This window comes from Dermochelys coriacea, chromosome 7, assembly GCF_009764565.3.
Source record: "Dermochelys coriacea isolate rDerCor1 chromosome 7, rDerCor1.pri.v4, whole genome shotgun sequence".
NCBI classification, from domain to species: Eukaryota; Metazoa; Chordata; order Testudines; family Dermochelyidae; genus Dermochelys; species Dermochelys coriacea.
This window is the reverse complement of record NC_050074.1, coordinates 100,179,511-100,201,917: the sequence shown is the minus strand read 5'-3', so window position 1 is coordinate 100,201,917 and position 22,407 is coordinate 100,179,511. Positions and strand designations below refer to the sequence as shown.

General features: G+C 36.8%; 1 protein-coding gene across 1 annotated transcript in view; it reads right to left on the bottom strand.

The window, feature by feature from the left end:
* TCERG1L (transcription elongation regulator 1 like) overlaps window positions 1-22,407 on the bottom strand; it is a 223,280-nt gene that overhangs the window by 21,810 nt on the left and 179,063 nt on the right. The window contains exons 8-10 of the mRNA XM_038408237.2: window positions 19,301-19,455; window positions 11,243-11,312; window positions 1,735-1,870 (exon numbers count right to left, since the gene is read on the bottom strand). Of these exons, the coding sequence (XP_038264165.1) occupies window positions 1,735-1,870; window positions 11,243-11,312; window positions 19,301-19,455 (361 nt within the window). The remainder of the gene's footprint in view (window positions 1-1,734; window positions 1,871-11,242; window positions 11,313-19,300; window positions 19,456-22,407) is intronic.

Here is a 22,407-nt window from a genome sequence, read left to right as displayed (position 1 = left end):
CCAGCTATCTTCGAGACACCACTGACTTCCTGAGGAAACTACAGTCCATTGGTGATCTTCCTAAAAACACCATCCTAGCCACTATGGATGTAGAAGCCCTCTACACCAACATTCCACACAAAGATGGACTACAAGCCGTCAGGAACAGTATCCCCTATACTGTCACGGCTAACCTGGTTGCCATGAAAAGAATGAATGGACACAAATCAGATGTCAAGAATTATAACATTCAAAAACCAGTTGGAGAACACTTCAATCTCTCTGGTCACTCGATTACAGACCTAAGAGTGGCTATCCTTCAACAAAAAAGCTTCAAAAACAGACTCCAACGAGAGACTGCTGAATTGGAATTAATTTGCAAACTGGATACAATTAACTTAGGCTTGAATAGAGACTGGGAATGGATGAGTCATTACAAAAGTAAAACTATTTCCCCATGTTATTTCTCCCCCCCACCCCACCCTCCACTGTTCCTCAGATATTCTTGTTAACTGCTGGAATTAGCCTACCTTGCTTGTCACCATGAAAGGTTTCCTCCTTTCCCCCCACCGCTGCTGGTGATGGCTTATCTTAAGTGATCACTCTCTTTACAGTGTGTATGATAAACCCATTGTTTCATGTTCTCTGTGTGTGTATATAAATCTCCCCTCTGTTTTTTCCACCAAATGCATCCGATGAAGTGAGCTGTAGCTCACGAAAGCTTATGCTCTAATAAATTTGTTAGTCTCTAAGGTGCCACACGTACTCCTTTTCTTTTTGCAAATACAGACTAACACGGCTGCTACTCTGAAACCTGTCATTAATGCCAATGTCATTCATCTTTGCCTGGTGTCTAACAAAACACTACATAGCAAGGAATGTACTGCAGCTGCATTTCGTGGAGGCGCCTGAGCTGAAGCCCCCTCCCTTCAGTATAAGGGAGAGTGTGTGGCTGGCAGGGTGTTCGCTATTAGAACCCCAGACCTTTGGAACTCACTTCTCCCCCAGGTTTGTAACAAGATGAAGTGTTAGCTTTCAGGGCAACCTCCAAGGTCTCCCTTTCCCTTTGTCTCAGAATGAAATGGGTGTTGGGTAGGGCTGGGTATGGGATTCTAGGGACTGTATGTAAAGTCGATTAATTTCAGTTATATTGATGTTGTTGCTGAGTATTTGATTCGATCAGGGGGAATTGACAATCTTTTAATTTTGGTGTATTCTTTAAAAAATTCTCAATGGTGCCTACACATTAATGCTAACATAAATCTAAATGAAGAAATAAATAATAAACATTTTCTGAACATCACTGAACAAGTAAAGTAAGGAAAAATAAAAATGTATTTAAATAAAAACTTCCACTTTTTAAAATATTGCAGTGACAAACTATGTATCTTTGCCGGAAGCTTTTATAGGCCATCATGCCAAAGCAAAACATAATTTCATGACAACACTATTTCATAGCCAAATGCTGGGTTAAGACCATTTACTCTGGTTCATTTTAGGTTACAGAACAGGCAATTTTCAATAATTCTTTCAATTTCTCTTTTCTATGGTGATTCCTTCATATAACAGTAACATGAAAACATTCCACAGTGCCAGATGTTTACAGGAAAGTGACATTGCATGTCCAAGAGCAAGCAAAAAAAATATTCCAATTAATTTGGGGGCTAGAATTCCAAGGTGCTTGCTATAGATTTCAGATTAGGTATAGTATTTCCATAATTTACAAGACTCAAATAAACAAAACCTGTTTCTTACCCCTCTTTCCAGAAGCATATCTCGGAAATGGGCAATGCGTTCTTCTAAAGGAAGAATAATCTGATGTGCTGATGTTTTCACAATTTTCTCTTCCACTTCAACCTTCGCCTGATCAGCATTCTGGGGATCTTCCATTCTTTAACAATGTAAGATATGAATGGTTCAGTAAATACACAGTGTACATTTTTTAACCCTCTACTTTCTCTAGGAAATGCTTCAGGAAATAAGTTTAAATGCAGGATTTCTTTGTAAACGGTATGTAATATTGACAGCTAATTAGCTAAATCTAATCTTCTGTATTTAATTACTAAAATGGAATGGTTCTTGAGGGCCCTTCATTGAAGATTAGGACAAATACTTATATGGAAATATAGTATTTCTGTGTGGTCAGAGCACAATGATTGAACAATGAGACATTGCACTGCACTTCAAGCAATGGGAAAACTACTATTCTCCATTATGTTTGACAATAAGTGAAGATTTCAGAGTAGTGACTGGAGAAAATAATCTTATTGCTTTTAAGCTTAAAAATCAACGCTAATCTTTTATGATCCCAAGAGTCCCTTAAATTCACTCCTGGGGGACAGTTTGACATATTATTACATGTACACAACCTGTAATGAGACATCAGTGAAAAGTGCCTCTATCAGTGCAAAAATCTTTACAGACATTTATAATGATTTTCCAGGATGACTTCATGTTAGAATAAATAGCTGTTTCCAAGGAACTAATTACCACTGTACTTTGCAAGATTCAATGGAGGATGACAGACATTTAGCATGACTGTGCTGATTGCAGGAGATAACATCAAGTCATCAACATTTTTATTAAATGTATATTAATAAGATATTAAAAATACATGGACAGATTTTAATCAGGTGTAAATATGCAGGGCTGATTCTAGTGGGGCACGGGGTGGGAAGTGACAAATCCGTCACTTCCGGGAACGACCTGTTACTTCGGGGACTGACTGTGCCGGCCAATTGCATCGGCCCTCCAAAGTGCAGGGCCTGGAGCAGTCGCCCCGATTCGCCGTACCCAAGGGATGGCTCTGTAAGTATGTATAATTCCCTTGGAACCAGTGAAGCTACACCAATTTGCACCTACTGAGGATTTGCCCCATATATTTTTAACTGAGTCTAGTGATCACTAAAATTACCATTAAAAACTCCAAAACAAACAAAACAATGCACACCACTTGGAAACTAACATTTACTATTTTTTCTACTGTGTAAGTACAGCACTGGTAGTATAAGCTCTGCCTTAAAACTGGCTTTGTGAGGAACACCTCCAAAAACAGGCTAATTAAAAACTAAACTTCAGCTTGAACCTGTCAATAGCAGTTTTGTTTGTTTGTTGTGAAGCAGATATTTGTCCACCTGGACAAAAGTGAAACCATAACTCATGTCACGAAGATCACTGAACATCCTTGAGTATAGAATGACTTTTGGTCTCTACTAATAAATTGGATTACAGTGGCAGATAGGTCCACACTAAAGCCCTGGAGTTGAACACCCGTAATTGAATTGTGGAAGTATAGATCTAGACTCAATTTTTTTGTCTTATTCCATCTCTATTATTTATCAATATCCTGACTCATGTTTAAAAAATAAGGGCCAAAAGATGTGATAATATTGGTCAAATTTTTCAGACCTCAATGCTATAGTAAGGCACTTTTATTTTAGGCACCTTAATAAAGGTGACAAGATTATCAGAGGCATTGCAGTTCTCATTGAAGATAACTAATTTTCTGCATTCAGATTTGGAACTGTTGATCATGGGGTGGGAAAGGGAGGAAATAATTTCCAAAGTGCTTTAACTTGCACAATTTGAAAACGGAAAAAGTTAAAATATTCTTTTCAGCTAATAAATTACATCAGGCAGTAATGCAATATGAGTCCTAGCATATTATCTCCCTTCTATCAATAATTGCATTGTACTTAAATCATACTAAAATTGTATTATATAGCATTAGCAATTTCAAAGGCATCAATTGTTACTCTTCATATTATTATGGTGACTTTTATATTGTATTAGCAATTTTCATTTTCCCTAAATCATAATATTTCGTAATATGATCCATGAAACTTCCATTACAATTTCTAGTATCCACAAAGAACTTTTTCAAGCTGAAACTGATAGAAACTCACAATACTACTCAATCAGCTAAGACAGCAGGAGAGACGTTTCTCCTTTATTTTGTTTAATTTAAAACTATCCTTCAAATCAGATGGATTTTTCATTTATTCTGAAACTAAAAATTACAATAAAGGCAACAAAAACAGTGACAGAATGCAATCAAATATGGAAATTCATAGTTAAAAAGATACATTTAAATAGTCTATTTTACCTTTTACTTTATTCCTATCACAGGTTTTGAAGCCTATAAATCTCAAAATAGATAAGAAGTATTTTTTTACAGAGAATTGTTTCTTTAGTTGTACTGGGATTTGCAGTTGAATATGACAACTTTCTATGGGGGGACAAGAATCACAATAAAAGCTGTCATTCCTGATTGGGGATGAATCTTTCTAGATTTCTACCCTTTCCAAATTATCACAGATGATTTACCTTAATATGATTTTTGGATTACATTCTGACCAAATAAAGCAAGATAGCAGATGGGACTCAGTATTAAGATGACCAATGAAAACCTATGACATGAATCATGCTGATGAATTTTTAAAGTAGACCAAAGCCTTAAGGCAAACTTGGTAGGCAAATGTGGTTGTCTGTATTTAAAAAACTCTGATCTTAAACCCATCCACTTGGAGTTACAATCTGGACTTCTAGAGCCTTTAAAAATCTAGTGTAAAATTACATTGGATTTTCTAAGCAGATAAAGGTATTAAACCATATGTTGCCTTCAGCTTCCACTGAAGTAAATGGGAGCCATGTGGTAATCCAGGGACTGAATAGGTAACATTACATTGCACATTTTGTCACATGAGAACTGAAAATTTTTCACATGATCTCACAAAAACAATTTAGTAGATGTACTCAAAATTACCCCATATTTTTAAGCAATTAAGAATAAGCAATTTGAAGATGTTACATATGAACTCCTGCTTCTAAGTAATCTGATTTTTTCGGAGGAAAAAAAGATTTTGTCGCTTTTGTATACAGTATAATTAGAGTGGTGCTTGAAAGTATTTGGCCTGCATACTTCAGGTACTATAATTAAACTGTATTTAAATGTAAATTAAACTACAGTACTATGTACAGAGCTTCTTAGAGACAATAGCTTGTTGAATCCAAAACTACTGAACTGTAAGTGTAGATTCAGGACTGGAAATATGAAATAAGGCTTGATCCAAAGTCTATTGCAGTAAAATGGATGTCTTTCCATTCACTTCAGTGGATCAGGCCTTAAACCAGCTATTGAAAATATATTTCAGAGTAGCAGCTGTGTTAGTCTGTATTCACAAAAAGAAAAGGAATACTTGTGGCACCTTAGAGACTAACAAATTTATTTGGTTAATCTCTAAGGTGCCACAAGTACTCCTTTTCTTTTTGAAAATATATTACCACTGGAAAAAAACAATGAAAGGAAGAGAATTAGAGTGTGAAGTATAAACCATTTCTGCTAATGTGCACCTGACCTGTGCAATATGAAAATCAAGAAAGGCAACAGATATAAATATACGAAGATTAGCAAACTTTAACATATATATACAGTAGCCTGACTTGCTGTGCTTTAAGTATAATGAATTATGGTTTAACTTTGATGAAAGTGGATATTAACATTAGAATAAGACTTTCTTTGTATCAAATGATTTATTGTGTGTCAAAGGAATAACGTAATTTACTTAGGTAAGTTTACTTTCAATGATGGAAAATAACTGAAAATCCAGTGAGGAACAGGGCAGGTTTTCCAAACCATGGCTGAGCTCAATTACGTTTACCACACTCAACCAAACTTGACATCGTAATTATCAAATGACATGTGGCTACAAGGGGTCTGATGCACAAAAGATAGTCTATTGGTTGGGGCACTAGGTATTTCGGAGTTCCCACGTTCAATTAACTGTTCTGCCAGACTTCCTGTGTGAGGCTGGGCAAGTCACTCTGAGGCAGAGTTAGGCTCAGTGTTGCAAAGCTAACTTTAGTTGCTGTGCCACCTAATGGAATCCACAGTCCAGAGTTAGGTGCCCGGGCTCCCTATCCAATGCCTGGGGAAAGTTAAGCGCCTAAGAATAGGAATCACTGAAGCCAGCACACTAAGTGGAGAGCTGCCGGAGCTTGCAAATAGGTGTAACCCGGTGGGCTAGCTTACCTCTATTATATTCACTGCTTTTTATTATATTCTGCTTTATTATAGTCAGCAGTACTGCAAGGAACCTACAAGCCTGCATCCTGTAAGATATTGGCTTCAGCAGTTAGCATGAGGCTTGAGGCCTATGAATTTTGGCATAAATAAACTTAGGTAACTCCTAAATTTTGGGGAACTGGAAGTAGAGTGTAAGGGGAAATTTTGTTCATAATGATATCAGCCAACCACAGAAACATGAACTAACACCAGCTTCTGGAAGGTTTTGGATGGACCATGGGAATGAATTAATATACATGATAATGGGGTGAAATCTATATACTATATCTATATATTAACCTATACTAACTATAAATATACTAACTATATACTAATATAGAAAAAGGACATCTTAACATTGGTAATGGGAGGAAATAGAAATAAGGAAGAGGGAAGAAACCCCCGCTGAATATGTATGAGACATGGTAATCACAGCGTAACATATTATAAAAGTGGTATCCCCGCCTGTAGGCAGTAGGAGAGAGAGATGTAGCCCTTGGGAGGGACCAGATTGATGGCCATTGGTGAAGATGAGGAAGGGGATGGTGATGAGGAAGATAATGGCTAACATTTCAGGTTGTTCTGCAAGGGATGGTGTAAGTATGGATGTTCAGATGTACTTTCTGTATTATATCCATCTACCTTACTGAGTTAGAGTGTGTGTGACTTTCCTAAATGTATTAATAAATTATTTATTTGTAAATATAAAAGAGATCCTATAGTATGAGTATTACACCTGTGCAGATTGGGGTTCCCAACTATATAATAATTCTAATAATACTGGGCCTGATCTTGGGACAAGAACCTATCTATCCTCAAAGTGATAACTTGGGACTCTCATACATAATCTATAGATCAGGCTACGTAGGAAATGTGGAGGACAGAAGTATGGCATAAACTCCCCTCTAACTCCCTTTTGAGGGGCGAAGCACCTATCTCCACTTGGGACTTACAGCCAGCCATGAACCTTCTTCTGGAGGTAAGCACTTAAGTGAGGTCCGTCCCCTCTCAAAAAAAAATTGTTGTGGTAGTGGTGCTCCCCCTAAGAGCCCAATGTTTAGAGCACTCGCCTGGGCTGTTGGAGAATCAGGTTCAAGTTCCTACTCCAATTAATTAGTATTTTATACAAAGTGGAACAGCTTCAACAGGAGAAACGGAGAGAAGTCTACCCCAGAATAATCTGTAAGTCTGGCAGAACAGTTAATTGAACTTGGGAACGCCAAATGAGTTGCCATAGTCTTACACAGATATGAAAGGCAGAACCAAGACTATCGAGCCAAATTGTCCTCTTCATTCTGGACTCTCTGTGCTACTCAGGCAGCTGAAAAGGTAGATAGTCTCAATTGGAATAGAGATAGAAAAGGTAGAGCTGGCTCCCACATCACCCCCCTTAAAGACTCTTGTGCTCATGCTATTCTTGGGTGGCATAACCGGTTTATAGCTAGCTGGTATATTTAAAGAAGCCGAGAGACTACTGTAAAATATGCCAAGGCAGAGGCCAATGTAGACTAGACCAAGGACTAGATGCTGCTATTGGTTGTTCTGTGGTCCACCTGCTCCAACAGCACAAATGAGAATCTGAAATAATGAATAGTAATGTCTTCATGCTTCTAATAACAGTTATACTGAAGCATTACTACAAATATAGGACTTTCCAATGGCATATATATTCATGACCTCCAACCCCTAATCCTTAGAAGACATTCACAACCCCAGTATTATGGCAGGAGAGCTAATTCGGAGTGTTAACTGTTTCAAACTATTCAACAAACTTTTAAAGTGGGGATAACTGTACTATACCTTTATAGATACAGATTCCACCTGGCCCTTATGTGGGTCCACAATGTGAGGGAGGGAACCATCAATCAATACTATGAGCAGCCCAAAAGAGTGCCAGCCACAATTCCTCCCCTTGTGCTTAAGGGAACAGGGACAGCTCCCACCATACTACCCTGATGGTGCACACAGCCCAAAGGGAACAGAGAGGAGGTAGAGCCATGACTCTGAGGCCATTACCTACAAGCCAGTGGAGCTGGCTGCCTTCATGGAGTTAGGGATGGAGAATAAGCTGCAGCCTTCTAAGTAAGAAATTTGTAGGAGGCATTCTGCCACCTTGAGAATGCATCCTTATTCTGTCTCTGAGGTGAGGTATTTCTGCCCCATCTCTTACTATAGGCTATGTGCCATCATTTTAAAATAAATTCTAATTTCAGCTACAGTACATCTTGTACACACAAACATGCTGGCATAGGGAACTCACTGCACTTAAGCGACTGTATTTCAGTTCCAGGTGCTGCTGGCTTTTCAGAGGTTCCTACTGCTGCAGGAGCAACACATATCGGCTTGAGGATACATAAATTTACTTGTTGGAGCAATTATCTGGAGAGACTAGAAATATACAGACGGAACATTTGATGGGCTTTCTATCATCAGTGGGGTACACAGAATACCAGAACAATGACTAGTACTACAGGAAAGTCATCTGGACCATTCTCCTATGTATCTAATTAATTAAAATCCCCTAATATAAAAGGGAGAAATAGAACTAAGAAAGGAAGATAAACTCCGTTCTATGAAAAATTGCAGTTTATTTCTTAAAAATTCGTTGAAAAAATTCGTTTTTAATGACAGGTTTCTGAGTAGCAGCCGTGTTAGTCTGTATTTGCAAAAAGAAAAGGAGTACTTGTGGAACCTTAGAGACTAACAAATTTATATGAGCATAAGCTTTCATGAACTAAGTACTCCTTTTCTTTTAGTTTTTAATATCATAGATTTGGAGCTACAGTCCAATGTTGATATGTTTAAATATATATTTAGACTACATGTCTTTAAAGTACCTGTTGAAATGTTAGCTTTCTAAAAATCCCTGTAAGTGCTGATTTCTTGTAGGATAATTTGATCATGTCAGGAATTCCTTATATGTTACTAGAAAGAAAATAAATTCAAAAGAATACTGCTTAAACCAGGTAGAAATTTGTGAATGTTAGCTATATCTACTGAGATATCAACACATTAGGAAGGTCAAATCATTGAGGGACTGGGTTCACAGCAATGAAGTTTGAAGGACTACTAATATTTTTAGCCAAATATTATTCTATTTACGTATATGCATCATGTGAATAATGTTTTTGACTTACAAATTGTGAAAGTAAGGCAACCATTCCTCATCAGGACAGTTATTTTGAAAAAGTAGAAAATCTGAAGTAGGTTCAATTGTGGGGCTCTCAGTGTCTTTAAGTTATGTGTATATCTTGTCACAACTTTCAAATATGGTAAAATTGCACTATTTGTTACACTTGTGCAATATATTCTTTCAGCCAAGAGTGTGAAAACCTTGCTATCAAACTCAAAATTCGACATTAGGCAGTATATTTTATAGACAGTATGTAATGCATTTTTACTAGGTGCTATTTTGACTTCTACTGCTATGTAAATTTACTCCTGATAGCAGTCTCCGTTGCTTGTGAATCAAATTACCCTCAGAGTAAAAAAAGAAGGATAACTTGCCATCCTTTATGTACAATTCATGATGAGTAAAATTCATTTGTGGTGTGGATAGCCAATATAAAGCACTCTACAGTAATTATTCATCACACTGGAGCTTCCCTGGTCTTTGCTCACTATGTGTTTGCTGTGGAAGTGGTCTCTGTACTGGCTGTACAATGAGAGCTCTGATGAAGGAGGAAAGCCAGAGGGGCTATATTTATGCAAGTGGTACAGACATGTTGCTCTAGTGCACTGGGTGCGGAGGGCTGTGCGACAATTCAGAGGCCTGGGCCTCTGGGTGTGGGGCTGCATTTGACTGCCAAATGAATGGCATTTATGTATTTGGTTTAAAACAAAAATATGTACTTCATGGACTTTGCAAAGAAAATATAGACAAGGTAGGTCAAATTTGGGGTCTCTCAATTTTGACAGTGCCCTTTTGAATGTAAGAAAATAAGAGACCATAAAAGAGTCACCTTTTAAAAGATGAATAAGTAATAGAAATCCAACCAACATGGGACAAATAATCTCTATTCACAAGTAGGCAGTGGAGGAGTCACTGTTTGACCTCCTGACATTCTGGGTAGCAAGTTTTATATTATCAACACACAAAAATGGAATAAGCATGGTTTTCTTGAGATTACTAAAGGAGAACGGTCTGTGTGAGGAGTTCTTGGAACTTTTAGTTCAGGCATATTAACAGTCAGAGGTTTTAATACTTTCCCACCCTGTCTTTTAAAAAACCCATCTTACTAGAATGTTAAAAATATCCACTTACACTGATAGGATGAAACTATGACCTATTGAAGAAGCAAAACTGACATTGACCTCTATAAGGGCAGGTATAATGAAGAGGAACTCCAGTGAAGTCAATAAAACTACAGTGGTAGCAAAGCAGCATGAACTGGAAGATAATTAGCCCCACAATGTCCATCTTGGAAATGTAGAAGCACTTTGTTTCCACTGTTCAAAATTTGCCCAAAGCATATCAGTTGACATCTATAAAGACCCTATTCTGCAGACAATCCTTATGTCATCTTACATTCAGCAAGAATAGTTAGAAATAACTGACAATTGTTCGGGGTAGGAAAGAGTTCCTCACTAACCATCCTCCAGAATGCATTTATTTCTTTTTAAAAAAAATTGTTCAAGGAACTATTTTTGTCCTGTTCTGGTGTGACATGTGCAAAAGACTATTGGATGAAGAGTCGTAATGAGAGACAAATCCAACACACTTAGCAGAAACATCTTGAAATATAGTATAATTTCGGAACACAAATTCCTTGCTGGTTAAATGAGCACAGTTTTGACGGAGTTTTGCCCAGTTAAACCAGACGAACATTTGATTCATTGAGTAAAATCCTGGTCCCATGGAATTCAATGGCAAAACTCCTATTGATTTCAGCGGAGTCAGGATTTCATCTAATGTTTTTAACAGTAATCATCTTTCTTGAAAGCTTAATTTAATCATTCATCTGTTCTGATGTAAACAATTTCCAGTTACAAAACGAATAGATAGTGTGTATAGAAAATGGCTCTTCTGAAACACAAGGGGTGCAACCAAAGGAATAGACATCTTGAGAATTGCTGTCACCATTGATGCATGCAGATGACAATGCAATGAAAAATAAATTAGTTTTTTCTTAGTGCCATATCCATAGTAGACTTTGGCTTTCTTATAGAACATATGAATTAAGAAATAATAAAACGTACTTATTTCTCTTGGTTTTGGTGCTGTGGTCATCACTTACTTCCTCTGGACAAGAACTATCACTTTTATCTGCTAAAAAGAAATGCATAAAATTGGAATTATTAGACAGTTACTATCTACGCAAGAATCAAAGTCCTAAAAGTCCCCCGTCACTTATCCTTTTGTTCTGATACTTACTCATAATATTTGCTAATTTCTGCTGAGATTTTTTTTATCTTTAGAAGATACTTTATAAAATCCTCATAGGTGAGCTCATCAAAATAGAGTGATAAATACCAAAAAATGACACTTTTCTTATTTTTGCCCTGAAGAGCTTCTCATCGTAAATTCGTGATTCTTTTTAAATATCACATTTGGCTGATAAACTGAAAAATATTATCACAAAGATGTTTATGCAACATTGTTATTTCAATCCTGACAGGGTGAATGATTTGAGAATTCTCACTTCCATCACAGCTGCTTCCTTCTTCCTATTTTTCATTCCCATGTTACTGAAACATAATGCTGATTTCTTGTTAAATCTGACAACCTGTGTGGGTATGGAAGCAAAGTTAAGCAGATATTGTGGACTCTGAAACTCACAATGTACCAAAACCTACTTTGGCCTGGATACTCTCCCAAAGAGGGCTTTGAGATGAGGTTGTAACTGATAACAAATGTGAAGGTTATTGCGAGGACATCTATCTTACAATTTCAAGTACTTCATTGCTTTTTCCACATACAAATTACAATCTTCAACGTAACGGTGCTCTGAATTCAAATGCACTGGCTACCAGAATTTACTTTCACATAATGCCTAGGTTGATTTTGGGAGTTTTAAGTAGTTTACTGGTTAAATATCATTCCATATGTGTTGAGCTCCTAGTATATTTAAACAATAGAAAGACCAACCCTAAGCCTCTCTGCAGACAATCCTGAAATTCTGCAATGATATGAACACAGAACACTATGATGAGATGAAAAAAAAACATAATTTCATTTGTGACTTTAAAAATAGATCTGAATCCAGATTTCCAGATCCATTGCCTTACATGGATCCTTAGAATATAATCCTAGCCCCATTGAAGTCAGTGACAAAACTCTGACTTCAATGGGGTCAGGATTTTACCTCTGAAGCCTACACTAAGAAATCATACTAATGTTAATTAAACTATATTTAACAATATACATTATTCAATTATTTTAAACCAATAAATCCTTTGTATTTGTGCTAAATACTAAATTTACATTATGGGTCAAATCCTCCTTATACTGAGGCCAATTGGAATTTGGCATTTTACTTCAAAGGGAGCAAAGTCTAGTCCTTGATTGTTTTTGTCTCCTTGTTTTAATGAATATTAATTGTGATTCAATGAACAGAACATAAACCAAACTATAGCATAAGGGAGAACTACAATAAGATAAAAAGCCTCAAAAATTCTGATCACAGAATTTGGAGGTTAAGGACAGGAGCAGACACCATAACAGAAGGAAATATATACCAGGTTAAAATTATTTAAACTCTGCTGACTACAGAGTAAATTAAGGGAAAGCAAAAATGAGTGGCACTTTAAAATAAAAAGGCTACGGCCTATACAATACTTATAAATACACCAGCACAAGTATTATGAATATACTTTGATATATGGTAATGAACCTGATAGTGTTTTCAGTATCAGTACAATGTATGAAGATAGTTATCCATAGCTGCTAAATTCTTCTATAGAGAAGCCTACATAGAAAACAATTTGGGTACTCAGAAGATAGAGTAAAATAATACAGTCTTGCTATTTTAAAGCCAGTAATCGGGGCTATTCATCCTGCTGAGACAGCAGTGATCTTAACTTTAATAAATTCCTAAGAGAGTAATATGTAATTTTTAACAGTGTACTTGATGTTGCTTTCAAAGAGAATTCAAGTTAAAAATGACCCGAGATTCAGGGCTGATTGGGCAAATACAATCCTATTTCTACAAAATGGCATCTCTAGTTTAAAAAAAAAAAGCCATGTTCAGCAGGCATCAAGGCCAAATAAAAATCAATTGTCTCTTATCTGAATTAAGCTTCAACAAGTTAGCAAACATCTTTGACTGAATATCTATAAAACAGTTTATCACACCACAGATAGCCCTCTCAGAGTTTACTAGAAGATATATACTACAAATGTTATTAATCTCAATGTGAGACCATGTTTCTTGAATAACATATGCAGGGAAAGCAAGTAGAAAGAATATGAGTCCTGTCTGAAGTAGTAAGATTCTTCCATTTTACATCTGAATAGGGCCAGGAAAAATATTGATCAATGACAGTCCAAAGAATACTCGAAGGACTGAAGCAACTGAAAGTTGGATATATAAAATCGACTGAAAAACAGTTATAAGACCCCATCTAGTTCTCCAAAGAAAACCATCTCTCTGTTAATCATTGCTATGAAACAGATATATAAACTGTAAATCTAAGAAACATAGCAGCAGTCAAAAAAGCTAATAGAATGTTAGGAACCATTAGGAAGGGATCGATAATAAGGCAGTAAATATCATAATGCCACTATATAAATCCACCTTAATACTGTGTGCAGTTCTTGTTGCCCTATCTCAAAATGTATATTATATTATATATGGAAAAGGGTACAGAGAGGGCAACAAAAATGATTAAAGTATGAAACAGCTTCCATATGAGGAGAGATTAAAAAGACAACTGTTCAGCTTGAAAAAGAGACAATTGAGGGGGCATATAAGAAGAAGACAGGATACTGGGTTGGATGGACCATTTGTCTCACCCAGAATAGTCATTTTTATGTTCTTATAGTATATAGTTACTACATGCATTTTAGGAAGAAGAAAAAATCTGAAATCAAATTAGAATGTATCAGTATTTTTATGTTCTGTTTCTGATGCATAGTCTCATCTCAAACTCTCCTATCGTCCTGCTTGTCTTACTCACCTGAGTTACCCTGTTAACTGTAATGGGAGTACTTGCTTGAGTAAGTTGTGCACAATCTGTCCCAAAATGTTTAAAGTAAACACCATCTCTGCAAATTTTAAGTGGCAAACTCTGCAACACAAGACAGAAACTATCCAAGACCTCCCACAAGGAGATAAAAATCAAATATTGTACTAGTGTTGTGTCCAACTGCAGGATCATGTTCTGTTCTTCTTGGGAGACGAGGGACCAAAGGAAAAAACATCTAATAAGGGATTTATAACTTGAAAAACAATATTACTTGATTATAATCACTCTGTATAGTATTAGGAAGTAGTGCTACACTGAATCTGATGAACTGTCAAGCTTAATTCTAACTAGTTTTTGCCTGAATATTAATCAAACTAAATTCTTGCTGAATTCTTGAGGAAAGAGGGTGGATCAATTCATATTTGTTTTGAATATGGCTCCTATCCAAATATGAGAGCTAAATATGAATGAGGAAACAGTTGTGTGCATAAAAACTGCCTTTCTATTCATCTAAAAAGAATCCCAAAGCCTGATTTCCATATTATGGGCACCACAGGTGGTGGTGTCAAAAGAGATTGAAAGATCCTTCGATTTGGGTCCTCCTCTCATCCCAAACTGCCTGGAGTGTTTTTCTGTGACAAGAATTCTTATCTCTAGCTCTATCTATATGGTTTCAATCTGTCTTGCTAGTGGCTGAATGAGAAGGAGTAAGCCAAGAGCACAGCCTTTGGCTGGAAACAAATGTGGGGAGTGAGAAGGCATAGGCCTTAGGCCATGGTTTTCTTTTCTTGGTTTCCTACATGTGCCAAGTTCCATTCTTCAGTTTCCACCTCTGTAGGCTGTTCTGTCTGGGAGGACAATGACTACAACTCTGCTGAAATCCTGGTACGGGTTTCATTCCAACCAACTTTTTAAAAGCACATGTTTTAATAATAAGTTGGTAATAACTTAACCTTGCCTCATTAGTCTGTGGGAATTTTAGTCAACTACTCCCTTTCAGGCAGCCACTGGACTACTCATATGATTACTATGGGGTGGAAATGGACATTATATTGACATTTATGGTGGTATTTATTTTGCCCTAGTATATGGGACCTGTAAGACTTATCTCTTCTTTAGTTTTTTAAAGGTAGAAATGAACAAGAAAGAAGGGAGATTGGTACAATTTCTTCCATGAACAACTTTGATTGTATTCACATCAGAATTTTAGACCAAATAGTAGATACCCCATACTGCCCTTGTATTGAATACGCTCCTTTCAAAAAGCAAAATATTATTGCTCATAACCTCAGTAGCCTTTCCTGGCATTCCACTGGGTGATCACTTTTCCTAGTGCATTTACATACTCTAATGATCTGAGTGGTTTTATGACTTCGGATACACAAATCTAAGTAGATACATGTTTCTGAACATATTGTTCCAATATATGAAAATGTCATTCCCCATAGAAATAAGATGACAAAAATCCTCAAAAATCTTTGAAAAGAGAAAGGGATATCATGGTTGGCATCTGATCACAGTATGATACAGTGGAGTAATGATACACAGCACCAATAAAATAGTGCTATGGTCAAAATGAGTTACAGCAGAGACTCTTATTTAGAAGAAATGACAGGTCAAGGATATGCCCTCTTATATGTGTGGTCTGATCTGAGAAAGTTAAAGTCTATAAATTGGCCATGAGCTTTGCTGTTTGCTTTGTTTGTTTGTTTGTACGTGCCTGTAAGGATCAGTAGGAGTTGAACATGTCTGGAGGGCTACGAGGCAAACAACAGCCCCACATTGCTACCTAGTTGTGACCTGGTCACTTCCTGTGACCCACAATCCAGAGGTTCAATACCATGGGAAGTTTAGCTTTCAGTGGTCTGACTGACAGTGGTCTTAGCGATCCCTGATTGGCTCATTGTCCTGATATAAACCCAGGGGGGAGTACCAGGAAGCATTTAGGCAACAATATGGATCCCTATCTAGTTAGCTGCCTGTCCTGACTCTCTTTTCCTGAACTCCTGGTATTGGTCTCAGCTCTGAGTTAGATTATAACTCCTGATTGATCCCGGGAGCCCCAATACCTGATATTGAGCCTCAGCTTGATTCCTGACTCTGACTATGGCTTGACCCTCAGCTTGACTCTTGACCCTGATACTGGCTCTGATCCTTGGCTTCAATTCTGAAAACCAAGCTCCTACCACTAACCTTGCTTACCTTCACCGAGGATCCTGACACTACCTAAATTGATATAATTCCAGATTCTCCATTATGTTACATTGATGTGATGCTAGTGTAACTCCATTCAAGACAACGGAGTTACACTAGTGTAAAGCTGGTAATGAGGAGTGGAGAATGAGGTCTTCAGTCTCTAAGCAACTGAGTATATTGTATTAAATCATACATTCCTTACCATGTTCTTACTCCAACTCCTCCCATAGATTTCAAAGACAGTGGAAATTTTGCCCAGTTTTGGATTGAGAGAAATGGCCCAGTATGAACCTATTAGTAAAGAATCCTGACACCTTCATAAATTAGTAAGAACTAATTTTTAACAAAGGTGGAATAATTAATAAATGCCTAATCTTTCAGTCATCCCTGAATTACAAATGCACTTGACCTTTTAGGACAGTGATGTGCTGATAACCTATGATACTCTGATAATAATTATGTTTGCTCATATTTTTGTGTGCTTTTGATTTAAAAAAAATTAAACGCAACAACAGCAACTAAACTAAGTACATTTCTCACATATCTCACAAACATATAATTTATTCGGTTTATTTATTTACTCAAAATTTTCAGCTAATGGGTATGCTGACAAATAATTTATTTTACCTCATCAGCTAATATACGCTAATTATAACCTGATTTTCTGAAATACTCATACAAATCCCATTTAGATCAATGGAAGCTGCAAATTATTAGCAACAATGAAAATCCAGCTATAATTCACCAGAATAACCTGACACAATAGTCAAGGCATAATGTCACACACACAATAGCATGTAAAGAATAGGACACACAACAGAAAAGGTATTTCTTAAATAACATGTACCAACAATGGCCTTGGCACAAAGACATTTTGAGGATTAATGATAGGCTATGGATAATGGCCCTCAGTTTTGTCTTGGGTTATCATCCCCACCTATCCAGTCATTAATTAATCCTCCAGAATACCCTACACTTTTATTGCTATTGCTAAACAAAATTTATGTTGCATTGTGCTTCTGAACAGGAACTTCAGAAGATTTGGTCTTGGAGCCTTTGTCACTGTGTTTATCAGAAAGTTGTCTGCTTCAAAAGAAGAAAGCTTTGATTTTGTTCCAAGTCTCTTTTAAAATTGAATTTATATCTATAAAGGCAAGAAACTCATCTCTTAAATGATGTTAAGTGATATATAAATATATCCCCTATAGTAACAACAAGGAGTCCGGTGGCATCTTAAAGTAACAATCTATGGAATTTTTTCTATCAAACATTTACAACAAAGGTCCTGATGATCACTTACTCATATCAACTTGCAGGAACACCCTTTCATATCCTCAGTTCATCCTCACAACTCCTATTTAGGAGTAGTCCATTGAGAATTGTTTGTGGATCAACAATATATACTATATCCTTTAAAATTTACTATGTTTTTTACTTTCATCATAGATGAAAAATAAATCTCATTTGACATACCTTCATGGGAAATGTGGGGATTGTTTTCACTTAGTTACAAAGTATTATATTTTCAAAAATAATATTTAAGTTTACTTTTCTTCTTCTTCTTCATGGACCTCACCACTAAAGTATAGACATGGATTAAAGGAGTTTTGCAAGTGTAACTATACTATGAAATACATTATTCAATCCATATGTGCTGGTGGTGATGATCCCCTAATCCAAACAGCTAATTAAATATGAACAGTGCTTCAAATAATTGGTCTGCATGTAGACCTTTTCCTAACAAGGGCAGAAAAGTTGTTTTTCACCCTGTGCTAATGTCTAGACAGCATGGTTTAATCTTTAATCTAAAAAAACCCACCTGTCAAAGTACCACATTGGGGAGAGGGAATAAGAGGGAAACAGCTGAGGTCTGTGTTGAGCCCAACTCCCTCAGCTGCTGCCAAGAATTATCACACAGATCAAGAAACAACACTAAATGGAGTGGAAACCAGTAACCAGAAATCAGCTGGCAAAGCATGTTTTTAGGGAGAAGTATTTACTTTTATAAGGCTAAATAACTGGTAAAGGGGGAGACTGAGGGCCTAGGTCATGTTACTGAGCAAATACTGACATGAGTTGTCTCAGTGGGGACTACTCCTATAAGTGGCCACTAATGTAAGTGATTGCTGCACCACTGGGGGCTGAGTGAGCAATTAAATAGGGGGTGGTAGATTAGAAATACAGTGAGTGAGCTGTGAGCAGGAAAGCTGAAAGAAGTGGCTGGTATGGGATAGAGATGGGCAGGGGAAATTAGTTCATCAAATTGATCTTCTTCATGGCAGACCAGTTGGCAAATCTTGGTTCTCCAAGAAGTGATCTTTTAAAAAAATACATTTGAAACACTTAACATGCACTACTGCAAAGCAAGTTCTCTCTTCAGTCAACACCAAGAATGTCATTCTGAAATCTACAGTGCTTGAGGGCTGACTGGCAAAGCCATGTTTGGATTGTGGTACCCACATGTCTGCCAAACCTTTCAGTAGTCCTCAGAGATTTACTTTGGGGATTATTTTCTTACTGCTGGGTTAAATAATCATTTATTACTGTACAACTGCTTTTGGTAGCATGGTCAATAAGATATTTGCAGAAATCATGCTATGCTAACACATTCCTAATGTATGTTTTGGAAATATGCGTGCATTAAAGATAAAAACAAAGTCTTCCAAGGTGTTATTTTTTAAATCAAAGATTCTTTCAGACTAATAAGCCACCTATTTTTTACTTCCTTGCTAACAATGAGAGAACTCCAATACAAATGTTAGAATTTCAGTGTAAATAAAGATTTTGTAAGCAGCATTACTGTTAACAAAATACTTTACACAAAATCCAACCGGAAAATCATCATTCTGATCATTTTCACTTAATATATTTAACAATCAAGTTTCATTTAGCATTTGATTTTAAATAGATGAAAATAATCACAGCTTTAGTTACTTGCTGAAGTTTCCAGCTTGCGTTTATGAGGTGGATCTTCAATGATTCTATTAATATCACCACGATTCTTTAGATCCACTGGTTTCTCCCATACTGACAGCTGCATTGTAGGGTTGAAGAAGAAGACTCGGTCATCTCCAGTCCAGACTACACACCTATTTTAATTAATAAACTATGCTTAGATAATCTCACATACACATAGAAACAAGATATTAAACTCATCGCTAACTCAATATTATCCATAGTCTTATACAGTCTGGGTGAAATTCACCTCAGGCTGATAGTCTGGCCAGGCTGATAGTCCTATCCAACTTAAGGTCTTTGCACTAAGGAAATTTCTCCCCGTACTAATAAAATGTCATTATCAGTGGTCAGAACAGTATGCGGGCGCGCGCACACACACACACACTCACTCTCTCTCTCTCCCACCACCAGGGAAAAACAAAAACAAACAAAAAATAGAAACAAGGTAAAACAATGATGCTTATAACAACTGAGGTCATGGTAAAGGATTACATTTCACATTTTCAAAATGTATCAAAATGAGACCTCTGTGAAGATGGTGAACCACAGAGGTCTCAAGCTGTTTTGCATAGTTAATGCCTACTCAACACCAGATATGATAGATTCAGGGGGTTTGTCATTGCGTAGAAGGCAGCCATGGAAACCTCATGTGGCTGCCTCTGATGTAGAAGGCCTAGCCAGAATACCATTAGGCCTCCACAGCCATGGATCCCAGCCAAACCCTACAGGAGTTCCTTGACACAAAGACAGAAAGAGCCTGATCCAAAATCCACTGAAATCAATAAAAAAAAAACCCCTCCCACTGATTGAATTGGGCTTTTGGATCAAATATGCAATGTGACCAAGCCATGATTGCTATACAAACCAGAATTTCCTGACTTGTGCAATTTAAATGTCAGCCTCAGCATTGCATTAACTTAGATCCTTGCATTACATTTCCTTTTTAAAACAGGAAAAATATTATTTTAATAATAGGTATGATATCACAATGATGGATATTCAAGTAAATCCGGATGCACTTGATTAAATGTATAGTTTTTACAGACATATAGTATATGCATCTGGAGCCTGTACTTTGTGAATATTTAAGAAAAATAGTATACAACAAATATGCACTATGCCATTCTAAAATACATATAAAGGGCCAGCTCCTGACCTCCTTGAATCAGAAATACCTGGCAAGAACTGAGCTTATTAATGCAAGCTCTCCACCACTTGGCAGTTCTCAATGGCACAGGGAAATAGAGCTATCAAAAAGACATGCTTAAAAAGAAATCTGTTCTGTGTAAAAGACTGAGAACATAAAAAGTGATATATAAATGCTAAGTACTATTATTGGATAATTTGAAGTTTTCTGTAAACTAATAGTAAGAGAGCACCATTGATTGCCTATCCTGGTAATAAAAAATATATAACCTTTGGAGCAGCCTGAAGGGAGACTGTATATCTTTATAGTGCAGAAAACAGAGGCAAGAAGTGTTCTATTGGTAAAAGTAAGAAGATAAAAGTAATTAAGAATGCATTGTAAATTATGTGCATTCCCAAGGTAGAAGACAAAGTTGGAAGTGAACACAAAACTGTTGACTTCTCAGTTATAGTTATCCTTGATGTAAGTCCCTCTTTGAATCTTTGGAGCTAAAATGAATAGTGGGGACCAGAAAATATTTTAATGATTTTCATATTATTATAATATACAAATGCTTCAGCTCTGAAAATAGCATCCCAGAATGGCTGACCTGTTCTTTTATGTGGTAATAATTAGGTGAAAGCAACATTTGGTACTTTGTGTCTCAGAGCTACAGTTCTCAGTTCTATCACAGACACCGTTAATCAGATCAAGAACTCTAAATGTACCATTAAGCATTAGTCTTTGGCTCTCAATAGATCAGGCTGGCCAGGCTGATAGTCCTCTCCAACTTAAGGTCTTTGCACTAAGGAAATTTCTCCCTATACTAATAAAATGTCATTATCAGTGGTCAGAACAGTATGTGGGCGCGCACGCACACACACACACACACTCACTCTCTCTCTCCCCCCAACAGGGAAAAAACAAAATAAACAAACAAAAATAGAAACAAGGTAAAACAATGATGCTTATAACAATTGAGGCCATGGTAGAGTTGATGGAAGACTTTAGGAACAAAAAAACAAACTATCATAAATACCACAGTCCTACTGGCAGGCACCTTAGAAGCCAAGTTTTAGGGAGAAGAAGGGAGTAATTAGCAGTTAACTGATTTATTTAATAATATGGTTACATTTCTCCCTTTACCTAAATCTGTGGATAATGGGCCCAATAGTGTCAAATGGTGCATGCCTCCCACAAAATGCTGAGCACTCCAACTGTAATTAGCTTTAATGGCAATTGAGCTCATTCAGCCCTTTTGCAGAATCTGTCCCCATAGGACTGCTATGTGGAGCTCATGGTGTACTTCAAAAGCAGGAAGCCAGTATCCTGTGAGTGTCACAGTCATGCCATCATACACATTTAGGATAGTCTCAGCCCCTTACAATTGTGCACATCACCATCTCTGACCAGGAAGAGATGAGAACAAGGCTATTTTCAAATAGCTGTTGATCCTGCTCTATAATAATTTAATAGTGACTTCTCCCATGCACAAGTTCAAAGTCTCTGATTTCACACACAGTTTCTATCACTTTGGGTGATGGGACACCACATTTGAGGCTGATAATGTATTAGCCATTTGAAGTGTACTGCTAGGCCATCTGGAGTCTCAGCATTTATCTAATAAAAACAAGGTGATTGCTAAAATGGAAATGGCACATTTCCACACCTGACTGAAAGACCAAGTAAGCATCTCCAGGGAGCTGCAAAAATGGATCCAAATGGCAGGTCCCTCATGAAACCTTTTCATTTTTCCATAACTAACCCAATTTGACATTTAATTTAAAATTAGTACCCCCTTCCCCCACATTACATATCACCTGTACCTCTTTGGCACAATAAAAATTTCATTATCCAAAAGGAGAAATATGGTATTTGGTTTCAGTTACATATTACAAATTGAAAATGCAGATGATGCTATGTTCTTTATACTGAAATTATTTTCTAACTAAAATTA